General features: G+C 31.5%; 1 protein-coding gene across 4 annotated transcripts in view; it reads right to left on the bottom strand.

Annotated features, from left to right (window-relative positions):
• LOC140443997 (uncharacterized) overlaps positions 1 to 12,864 on the bottom strand; it is a 52,600-nt gene that overhangs the window by 23,987 nt on the left and 15,749 nt on the right. The window contains exon 2 of one of the 4 annotated variants that reach the window (XM_072535562.1): positions 2,253 to 2,495. The exons of 2 other annotated variants lie outside the window; for them this stretch is intronic. In XM_072535562.1, the coding sequence (XP_072391663.1) occupies positions 2,253 to 2,495 (243 nt within the window). Of the gene's footprint in view, positions 1 to 2,252; positions 2,496 to 7,640; positions 11,878 to 12,864 lie in introns of those variants that run through there. One more of the 4 variants, XM_072535563.1, reaches the window with a different exon arrangement.

Genomic DNA, 12,864 nt, shown 5'->3' on the forward strand with positions numbered 1-12,864 from the left:
TGGCAGATAAACAATTATCTGAAATGAGATTTGACCGAAAAATATATTTAAATAGTTATTACTGCTTAGACTATGTTCGACCTAGCTATCTCGTTAATTTATTTATTATTATAATATATATTTTTTATTCCATGTTCCATTCACACTTTACTCAGGCTTAGGAATGGCAGCGTAATGCTGGCATATTTAGAACTTAAAATAAACATCAATTTGTCATTTTTTTTTTGTGTTCATTAGTGGATAACGGAATGTTATGTAGTCAATGAATAAAACTTCTAAAAAAAGATGATCTTGTATGAGAGAGTGATTAGAAGAATAGTGTATGACATGGTCAATTTGGGTGGGTTTGCGATAGATACCAAAGTTAAAGTGGTCCTTAAGTCCGGTAATAGATAGATCTAGAAAATTTATGGCATTTGAAGATTCAAGTTCCATTGTGAATTTAATCTCAGGATGAATTTAATTAATTTTAACAAGTAGGTGATGAGCTGAGACCTTAAATGAAGACTAAACACTCATCTACATAACAGAACCAATGTAAAATTTCAGGGTTTTCCATGATGTGATTGGATTCTCAGTGATCCATGAAGACATCAGCTAGAAGGAGGGAAAAGCAACTGCCTATTGCTAGACCATCTGGTTATTTGTAAAATTTATGATTGAGAAAGGTGCTAGTGTAGTAAGACAGAACAATGTCTGTGGAGATGAAATTTATGACAGTGAAATGATGTGGGACTGAATGGATTTACTGACTAAGAGTGTTTTTACCAGACCTATTGTTTCATGTTTGGGCACTAAAGTACATAGGTTGCTCACATCAAAAGAAAGCATAGTGATATCAGGATTTATATTAATGAGTTGAAGTTTATCAACCAATTGGTAACAGTTTGAAACAGTTAGTTTTAATTTAGTTAAATTTAGTTTAGGTTAATGTATTCTTTTGTTTATTTTCATTTATCTTTTTTATTTATCATTTTTTACCAATTTTATGAAACTGTGATTTAAAAACTATTAGCAGTAATCCTCTTTTAAGTTTCTATAGCTTATAAACTATTAATTTTTATATAATTTTAATGCTTTTATTATGTATATATTTTTTTAAACCAAATTTATGCAATTTTTACGGTAATGTGTCTAAACTCATGTTTTTATTTGTTTTTGATTTTTAATTGATATATTATGTGCTTGCTCTAGCCCAATTTTTGAATTTTAGATGTGAGAGTATGAACTAATTGATGATATGGCAATACTGACAATATAATATTTATTTTACAATTGTTAAGCCATCCAATCTCAGGTTAAATTGAGGTTTCATGCAATGAACATTTATAGATATATTCGACATTAAATATGCATTAAATGTAAGCTTAATATAAGTCAGTATTGCCATATGGTCCATGATAAAAAAGATTCTAACAGCACAACCCGTGGGAATGAGAAGACAGGGTAGACCAAAGCTGAGGTGGATGGACGGGGTAACACAAGATGGCGAGAAGATCGGAGTCGGCAACTGGAAAATGCTAGCGAGGGACAGAATTGAATGGCGTAGAATGCTTGAGAAGGTCGAGGCCCTCTAAGGGCTGTAGCACCAAGATGATGATGATGATGATTGCCATATGGTCAATTATTTCATATGCTCACATCTAAAATTATGGGCAAGAGCACTTAGTACAATTATATGAAATGAAAATTTAAAACAAACAAAAATGTGAAATATACATATCATTAAAAGCATTAAAATTATACCTACAAATAAAATATACCAAAATAAAATTATATCTTGCATTTCAAAAATACTTATACAATAAAAACCATTAAAATTATACCTAAGGTAAAATTAATAGTTTAGAAACTACAGAATAAAGTGAAGTTAAATGAAGCAATTCCTGTTTTGAGATTTCTGGCTTCATTGCCAAATATATCAGTTTACAAAATAATTAACAAATATATCAATTTATAAAATAATTTACAATATTTAGCTACATTTAAAGTAAAAAGTAATATTTTATGAATGCTTTTTAATATGAATTCAAAAATTGTGGTTTCTCATAACCAAACATAATTTCGTCAAAGTATCTTTATATTTTAAAAACTCCTATACTTTATCCAAACATATAATTCAGATACCAAGGTTATGTTCATTGCAGGAAACCCCAATTGTCCATACTGTGCCCCAATGTCAAATAATCATTAACCAAAAAGGCTTTTAGTTCTAAAGAGGGAAAAATTACTTAAATATTTTATCTACTCACTTTTATTATCTAGTATTTCTTCAAATGACATAGCTGTATATTCATTTTGTCCTATTTCAGTTTTTACAGAAGGGTCAGTAAATTCTAAACAATTATATGTATCATTTTTACTTTCTCCTTGGGTTTCTTTCACAAACTCAGTTTTAAAGATATCCAGAAAAACGTCAACAATCTCATTATTTTCTATTTCTATTTTACAAGTCTCTTCCTTAACTTCCATTTTTTGATCTACCGAATCTGGATCTGAATGGAATCACACATATTTATATTATTATATTCTTCAAATATTGCGTTTTAAGGTTATGGTTATATCACAGAATACACCATCCCAACTGGTGTATTCTGTGGTTATATCCTTGTCCTTGTATGGCAAAAGCATAGAGAAAGTGCCGGTGAAGTTAGCTACGAATGAACCATATTGCCATCCATGTGCTTATTATGTATATATGTTTTATGCCTTAAATCTGCTTTGAAACCATCGAGTTAGAATCTAACTCGATGTTTGAAATAGTACATTTTTATTATATTATTTTATGGAATCTGATATTTTTTAAAATTTCTTAAATTTGGACGTCTTTCACATTTAGTCCCAGTGAAGTTAGCTATAACTGAGCTGTCAATTAAAGTTCATAGAACGAAATGTTGGCGTTTGGCTGTGTTGCCATGTCTTTTTAATAAATCGGGAAAGAGAATGTGATATATAATTAATAAAAATCCAATAGGACGTTAACAAACTAACACTAAAAAAGAATTTCTCTTAAAAAATAATAAGAATAGTATTCAGGTACTTTCCACAGACATCTGGTGACCATCTGTAACAATCTGGCAACTGGTCGTTTGAGGATTGCCAAATCTATCAGCTTATTATCAAAGGAAAATGCAAAAAAAAATTGTAATAATTAACTGCAATTAATATGAGAAGAAACGAGTATTTATTCGTTCGTGTTGTATATAAAAAAATTAAAAAATTGTATAATTCATATAATAATGTAACAAAAATGTATTTTTTCGTTTGGCTTCCAAAATTATTCCCTGGTCCATGGGTTGAATAAGCGATATTGTATTTTTTGGTAAAAACATACACCTAAAGTTGCCATCTTCTGAACGTAGAATATTTTCAGAGGGGTGAAAAGGAGCGTTGTCTAACAGCAATAAACATTTCACCTATTCTGGCATTATTCCCAAATTCTTCTCTTGAAATTTTCTCACTGAAGATACAAATTCTTTGAAAAACCAATTTTTGAAAAGATCTAAGATGAACCATACCTTCTTATAGAGCTATAATATAAAACGGGATATGATGCATTATATCTTTTAAAACTCTAGGTTTACGAGATTTACCAACTATTACTGGAGTCAATCTATGCGATCCATCGACGTTAGCACAAAGCAGTGCCGAGATTCTGTCCTTGATGATTTTTCTTCCAGAATTCGATTGTTCATATTTGGAGGCTTGTGCGCTTTCAGGCAAAGTACGCCATAACAAACCAGTTTCGTCATTTTAAATCTGAGATTCTAATAGCATTTCGTTACTTACATGTGCTACTAATTTTTGCCTAAAAGGTTCTCTTTCCTCTTGTGGTGCACTTGAAGCTTCGCCGTAAATTATTTTATTCATGATTTCGTGCCTTTTGCGAAAGCTCCATATCCATCCATCACTTGCTCTGAATGGTATGTCTATATGAATTGCTAATTTAATTATAGTAGATTTCAATTCGACTGCTCGGACCGGGATCCCACTAGAACGTTGTTGGCCATACCATTTTAAGATTGTGTCTTACTAAGATTATTTGTCCGTTATATCCGAAGTCCGTTATATCGAGGTTTTACTGTACTTGCACCAGAAGTCTTAATAAATTGGTATTTTATTTCATTCCAGTATGTACTCTCAAATGCTTTTTAAAACTAGATGCTTGAGTAAATCGCTTAAAACAAATTTCACACGCGTAAGGTTTTTCCCCAGTATGTATTTTCATATGCCTTTTCAAATGATTTTGCTCAGAAAACTGCTTCAGACAAATGTTACACTTATAAGGTTTTTCCCCAGTATGCATTCTCAAATGCCTTTTCAAACTATCTACTACTACTACTACTAGTAAATCGCTTAAAACAAATTTCGCACGCGTAAGATTTTTCCTCAGTGTGTTTTCATATGCGTTTTCAAATACTTTTGAGAAGAAAACTGCTTCAGACAAATTTCACACTTATAAGGTTTTTCCCCAGTATGCATTCTAAAATGATTTTTCAAATAATGTGGTAGAGTAAATCGCTTAAAACAAATTCCGCACGCGTAAGATTTTACCTCAGTGTGTGTTTTCATATGCTTTTTCAAATACTTTTGATCAGAAAACTGCTTCAGACAAATGTTACACTTATAAGGTTTTTCCCCAGTATGCATTCTCAAATGTGTTTTCAAACCATCTAGTACAGTAAATCGCTTAAAACAAATTTCGCACGCGTAAGGTTTTTCACCAGTGTGTATTTTCACATGATTTTTCAAATGATCTTGCATAGAAAACTGCTTAAAACAAATTTCACACTTATAAGGTTTTTCCCCAGTATGGATTCGCAAATGCCTTTTTAAACTATCTGCTACAGCAAATCGCTTAAAACAAATTTCACACGGGTAAGGTTTTTCCCCAGTGTGTGATTTCATATGCGTTTTCAAATAGCCTTGCTTAGAAAACTGCTTAAGACAAATTTTACACTCATCAAGTTTTTCTCCAGTGTGTATTCTTATGTGCATTTTTAAATACTTTTGACCAGAAAACTGCTTCAGACAAATGTTACACTTATAAGGTTTTTCCCCAGTGTGTACTCTCAAATGACATTTCAACTTATATGCTTGATTAAACCGCTTAAAACAAATTTCACACTCGTAGGATTTTTCCCCAGTGTGTATTTTTATGTGCATTTTCAAATGGCTTTGCTGAGAAAACTGCAAGGCACAAATTTCACACTTATAAGGTTTTTCTCCAGTATGCGTTCTCAAATGACATTTTAAATGATCTGCTGTAGTACACCGCTTAAAACAAATTTCACACGAGTAAGGTTTTTCCCCAGTGTGTACTTTCATATGATTTTTGAAATTACTTTGACGAAAAAACTGCTTACGACAAATTTTACACTCAATAGGTTTTTTTCCAGTGTGTGTTCGACTATGTATTTTTAAATAACGCGCTTCAGTAAATTGCTTAAAACAAATATCACAGTTGTAAAGTTCTTGTCCGATCTGAGGTTTGTTTAATATTGTTTCTTCAGGTTGTAGACTCACATATTCTTCATAGTATGACTGGTCAGGTGATGTCTTCATAATCTTCATTCTATTCTCCCCCTGGAGAAAACCTGAAATATAAATAAATCCGTAAACATTTGTTTTTGCTGGAAGTAAAAATGAATGTAGAAACTACAAAAGAGAAATAAATAGTAACAAACGTAAATCAATGCTATAGTTCAATCTGGAAATGGTATGAATTGACGAAGTATATCGGATAACTATTTACTCAAATGGGCAGTATTTTTTTCACCAAATTTAGTTTTTGAGTTTAATATTTTGAATTTGAGGTTACTATATCATCATTATCATTCTCTTTGCGTTTATTCCTATGCGCGGTCTGCTTCCCTAATTATATTTTTCCATAAGTTTCTATCTTCGGTCATATCAATATCAATATCCTTTACCGACATGTCCACTATTTTATTTTGTTTTATTTTATCGTATTCTATTTTAATTTAATTTTTTCTGTTTTTATTTTATTTTAATTTATTTTGTCTAAATATTATTTAGTTTATTTAAATTTTATTTTTATTTTATTTAGGACAAATTCGTTAAACTTCCCGTGCTCAAATCTGTATCAATAAAGTGTTATGAATCATTTCAGCATATCCCTGCCTCATCAGACAGTTGGGCTAAAACAAATTCAAACCCGGAAAGTCCAACGAATGTCTCCTAAAACTTGACCAATGCAGTGGTTAGGGTACAGAGGTGCCACCTGCTTTGGCGGCCATAAACGAAAACGATTTAATAATATCTTTTTCTGTCCTCCGGGCTATACGAAATGTGTAAAAGATTAAATTTTTTAGCAAAAACTGATATCGCTTTGTTGAATTAATATATTTACATATATATATATATATATATATATATATATATATATATATATATATATATATATATATATATATATATATATATATATATATATATATATACAAACAACACAGTTTATTAGGGTTGCAGTCAGTGCAATAATAATAAACTGTTGTTTGTTTATATTGACAGTCACTAATATCCAGTAATTCTTAATATATATATATATATATATATATATATATATATATATATATATATATATATATATATATATATTGAATAATTTTATAAGGTCGCACTTACCATTGTCAAGTCAGGCAGTAGCGCTTCTCGCTGATGCTTGAAGTTAACTTCTAACGCGGAGTCAAACCCGGAAAACTACATGACATAAATGCGTGCCCTCCAAGTAAAAACTCGGCAGGACCCTGGGCTACCTGGCCTTTCGGCATACGCCCGTTAACGAAACCTCTGCCCCTACGAGTCCGACACCAAAGTGAAGGTGCCACGGGGCGCGTACCAAAGACGTCCCGTGGGTCCCCCGTGGGGGTACCCCGTAGGGTTACCACGACACGTCTAGCACACGCAACCCGCGGGGGCTCCACCTTCCCCGTAGTACCTGTGTTGTGAGTACCTTGCCTACCCGTTACTCCCACACTACGGGCGGGTAGGTTTGGCAGGCGGAGGGATTTCCACCTCACACGTAGACAGGTCGCCGCCGAGGATCTCTCCTCTACCACTCTTGGATCTCCCGGTGGGTACGTGCCGGGACACCTACACCACTCCTGACCGCCGTCAGGAGCGGTATATCCACACCCCTCCTGACCGAGGTCAGGAGAGGTATTTACGGGCCCAGCTCGTTCAACCTCACCAGGCTCTTTTGGAATGGGAGTAGAGTGGTCCCACGAGTAGTCTCGTCTCGGATACTAGGAATGTAGACCGGTGACCGTGTCGCCGAAGCGAATGTGTGCGTTTCTACCAACCCGACACCTCAAACGACGGCTCTCCACCTCCCTATTCCTACCCATTAGTCGCCTCTTACGACAGGCAGGGCTTTCTGACCCCGGCCGTATTCTTATCTCCGCGAGCCGGACGAAGCCGGAAAACTACAGAAAGCATATATGTATATATATATATATATATATATATATATATATATATATATATATATATATGCTGTCACTATTTTTCCGGGTTTAACTCCGCGTTGTAAAATGCTGGTTTTCTTGAAAACCATTGTTTTGGCGACGTTTCGGCAAGGTCTCACTTGCCATTCTCAAGCCTGGTGGATCCAAATAAGATAAAATTTATTTTTTATTTGTGTTTGGTTTTTTCCTTCTTAATTACTTAGTAACATAAACTCTGTGTAAAATACATAATTCTATAAATAATATATTTTCTTAACTTTTTTTGCTTTTCCATAGAAACTACTGGCACTTTCAGGCAATTCACAGGTGGCCAATGCGGTCAAGTGATTTATAGATACTAACATAAACAAACTTTGACTTTCAAAATAAATATTGTAGATGGCGGTAGTAGTTACTTGATTAGAGTCCTCTAAAAAGGATTTCATGCATTTTGCACAAGTTTCATAGAATTAAAATATATTTTTTGGAGTTAAAAAATCTGTCCACTGGAGTGGACTCAATGCATGAAAGGGTTAAGAGTTCTCCAGTTTTTTGTAGGTAATCCCCTTTATACATTGCAACAGTTACGTTACGTTTATCGCTTTTGGCAATGTAAATTTTAGGATAGTTTTTAAGGAAAAGTTTAGTTTGTACATAGTATTTATTTAAAAAATGATCTGTGACTTCTTTATGTAAAAAGTTTGTAATAACGTTTGTACATTTAGATCTAACAAAATCCTTTTGATTATCATTAAGTGGTCTGATTATTGTTTCAATATCAGAAAGTAAATTTGGAACTCTAATATCTGATTTAGGACATAAAGAAAATTTAGGTGCTAAATTTTTTTTTAATTTCAAAAGGAAAATGAATAGATGTTAAATTTTTAAACCATTTTTCTTGAAATTTTATCTTATCAAAAGCTTCTATTTTTAATTTATTGAACTTATTAATTTGTTTTTTTTTTTTGATTTTATTAAATTCTGTATTGTATTTAATTCTTTGTCTACGATTAAATTAATTAAATGTGTGGAAATTTAAGAAATTATAAGCCTTGGTACGTAACTCAAGTAATTGTTTTTCAAAAAAGTTAATATCAGCAAAAGTGATCTTAATCTCTAAATTAATAATATTTCTTCCAAACTTGTCACACAATTTCCAAGCATCATGATGAATATTCCCAGTGCGATGATGTAAAAGGGAATTAACATTAACTAGGCCATTTGTAACATGTCCAGGGAAACATCTATTAGATCTACATTTCAACAAAAAAGTCTTCTAGTTGTGTAAAGCAGCAAGTTTGATGGTAAATTCAAAAGAACTTTTTTAGAAATGGTTTGTATTAGCAGAAGTGATAATCATTTAAACAAAAGATCATAAATTCAAAATCTAAGCAAAATTTATAATTATATTATTTCTTTATAGTTTATTTATAAAACCATTAAAATATCACATTGTGATTTAATTTTCCATATACCTGTTACATTTTTTCAGACATCTATCAATGATGAATAAATCTTCTTTTTTATTACTAAATAAAAAAGAATTTTTAAACAAAATTTAAATTTTTGGCCAAAAAAAAAATTTTAAGTGCCTTTGGCATTTATAACATTGAGGCTTATTTGTAATTGGTCGCTATTCTAACTTATTTATAAATTCAATTGTTTTTTTTTGTGTTAAAAAGTTTTTCATCATTCATTTTTCATTTTATCACAAAATTTAAGAAACATTTATTAGATAAGAAAGTTTTTAGAATAGTTTTTGAAATATGTTTAGCAGCAATTTATCAACAAAACTAATTTTATTTGGTGAGTAAATATAAATTTTTTTTTCTAGTCCCACTCTGTAAGATATTTTGTATTTCTTAGCAACTCTTGAAAATAATTGTAAACACAATTGAAAGCTCAAGATAAAAAATAGTTACATAATAGACCCTTTTATTGACTCCAACCCATCCAAGACATATTTATATATTTTTTCCAAACGAGTCACAAATACTTCTTTTTTCTTACTCATATAATATATATATATATATATATATATATATATATATATATATATATATATATATATATTTTATATTATTTGGTAGTATACCAAACTATTTTTCTTATCTATATGAGAATCATCACTGTATGACGTCATCACTGTAATGATATTACAGTGATTTATTCCACATTTTACGGACACGCTGTATATTAAATATGGATACTGGAATGGAGAATAAAATACCTCTTCACTTGTGCAACACAGAATGACAACTACTTTATTGTCCTGTCAAGATAGCCAACCTGATTTACATAGTGTTTGGTGATCAGGATAGCCAACATTTCAATACTATCTACTACAGTATTTCTCCATGAATTTTCATGTTTCCAAAATATTTTGCAAAAAAAAACTGCATAAGAAAAATTTAATTTCATACTTGTAAAGATTTGTCTCCAGCATGTGTTCCCAAATGCTTTTTCAAATTACGCGATACAGTAAACCGCTTTAAACAAATTTCACACTTATAAGGTTTTTCCCCAGTATGCATTCTCAAATGCTTTTTCAAACTATCTGCTACAGTAAATCGCTTAAAACAAATTTCACATCTATAAGGTTTTTCTCCGGTGTGTAATTTTAAGTGCGTTTTCAAATTGTCTTGCTGAGAGAACTGCTTAAAACAAATTTCACACTTGTAAGATGTTTCTCCAATGTGTTGTACCTTTATATGAGTTTGCAAATTACTTTTAAGAGAAAACTGCAAGGGACAAATTTCACACTTATAAAGTTTTTCCCCAGTATGTATTCTCAAATGCTTTTTCAAATTACTTTCCTCAGAAAACTTCTTAAGACAAATTTTACAATCATAAGGTTTTTCCCCAGTATGAATTCTCAAATGCTTTTTCAAACTATCTGCTGCAGTAAATCGATTAAAACAAATTTCACACCTATAAGGTTTTTCTCCAGTGTGTATTTTTAAGTGCCTTTTCAAATTGCCTTGCTGAGAAAATTGCTTAAGACAAATTTTACACTTATAAGGTTTTTCCCTAGTATGCATTCTCAAATGCATTTTCAAACTATCTGCTATACTAAACCGCTTAAAACAAACTTCACACTTGCAAGGTTTTTCTCCAGTGTGTATCTTTACATGAGTTTGCAAATTACTTTTAAGAGAAAACTGCAAGGGACAAATTCCACACTTATAAAGTTTTTCCCCAGTATGCGTTCTCAAATGCTTTTTTAAATTATGTGCTAGAGTAAACTGCTTAAAACAAATTTCACACCTATAAGGTTTTTCTCCAGTGTGTATCTTTACATGAGTTTGCAAATGACTTTTAAGAGAGAACTGCAAGGGACAAATTTCACACTTATAAATTTTTTCCCCAGTATGTATTCTCAAATGGTTTTTCAAATTATTTCCTACAGTAAACCGCTTAAAACAAATTTCACACGCGTAAGGTTTTTCCCCAGTGTGTACTATCAAATGCTTTTTCAAATTACCTTTCTCAGAAAACTGCTTAAGACAAATTTTACACTTATAAGGTTTTTCCCCAGTATGCATTCTAAAATGACTTTTCAAATAACGCGCTACAGTAAATCGCTTAAAACAAATTTCACACGCGTAAGATTTTACCTCAGTGTGTGTTTTCATATGATTTTTCAAATACTTTTGATTAGAAAACTGCTTCAGACAAATGTTACACTTATAAGGTTTTTCCCCAGTATGCATTCTCAAATGTGTTTTCAAACCATCTAGTACAGTAAATCGCTTAAAACAAATTTCGCACGCGTAAGGTTTTTCACCAGTGTGTATTTTCACATGATTTTTCAAATGATCTTGCATAGAAAACTGCTTAAAACAAATTTCACACTTATAAGGTTTTTCCCCAGTATGGATTCTCAAATGCCTTTTTAAACTATCTGCTACAGCAAATCGCTTAAAACAAATTTCGCACGCGTAAGGTTTTTCCCCAGTGTGTATTTTCACATGATTTTTCAAATGATCTTGCATAGAAAACTGCTTAAAACAAATTTCACACTTATAAGGTTTTTCCCCAGTATGGATTCTCAAATGCCTTTTTAAACTACCTGCTACAGCAAATCGCTTAAAACAAATTTCACACGAGTAAGGTTTTTCCCCAGTGTGTACTTTCATATGATTTTTTAAATCACTTTGACGAAAAAACTGCTTACGACAAATTTTACACTCAATAGGTTTTTTTCCAGTGTGTGTTCGACTATGTATTTTTAAATAACGCGCTTCAGTAAATTGCGTAAAACAAATATCACAGTTGTAAAGTTCTTGTCCGATCTGAGGTTTGTTTAATATTGTTTCTTCAGGTTGTAGACTCACATATTCTTCATAGCATGACTGGTCAGGTGATGTCTTCATAATCTTTATTCTATTCTCCCCCTGGAGAAAACCTGAAATATAAATAAATCCGTAAACATTTGTTTTTGCTGGAAGTAAAAATTAATGTAGAAAACATCAAAAGAGAAATAAATAGTAGCAAACGTAAATCAATGCTATAGTTCAATCTGGAAATGGTATGAATTGACGAAGTATATCGGATAACTATTTACTCAAATGGGCAGTATTTTTTTCACCAAATTTAGTTTTTAGTTTAATATTTTTAATTTCAGGTTACTATATCATCATCATTCTCTTTGCGTTTATTCCTATGCGCGGTCTGCTTCCCTAATTATATTTTTCCATAAGTTTCTATCTTCGGTCATATCAATATCAATATCCTTTACCGACATGTCCACTATTTTATTTTGTTTTATTTTATCGTATTCTATTTTAATTTAATTTTTTCTGTTTTTATTTTATTTTAATTTATTTTGTCTAAATATTATTTAGTTTATTTAAATTTTATTTTTATTTTATTTAGGACAAATTCGTTAAACTTCCCGTGCTCAAATCTGTATCAATAAAGTGTTATGAATCATTTCAGCATATCCCTGCCTCATCAGACAGTTGGGCTGAAACAAATTCAAACCCGGAAAGTCCAACGAATGTCTCCTAAAACTTGACCAATGCAGTGGTTAGGGTACAGAGGTGCCACCTGCCTTGGCGGCCATAAACGAAAACGATTTAATAATATCTTTTTCTGTCCTCTGGGCTATACGAAATGTGTAAAAGATTAAATTTTTTAGCAAAAACTGATATCGCTTTGTTGAATTAATATATTTACATATATATTTAGTATACAGCATTAGTTGTACTCAGTGTGAGGCTGAATATGTTGGTGAGACCGGAAGAAATCTTTCAAATCGCATTATTTCTCACAAAAGTGATTGCAGAATTAAAAAACCATCTTGTGCTTTGGCAGAACATGTAATCGATAAAGACCATATTATGGATTTTGATAACATTAAAATTTTATGTAGTGAAAGTAATAAATTTAA

This window comes from Diabrotica undecimpunctata, chromosome 6 (genome assembly GCF_040954645.1).
Source record: "Diabrotica undecimpunctata isolate CICGRU chromosome 6, icDiaUnde3, whole genome shotgun sequence".
Taxonomy (NCBI): Eukaryota; Metazoa; Arthropoda; class Insecta; order Coleoptera; family Chrysomelidae; genus Diabrotica; species Diabrotica undecimpunctata.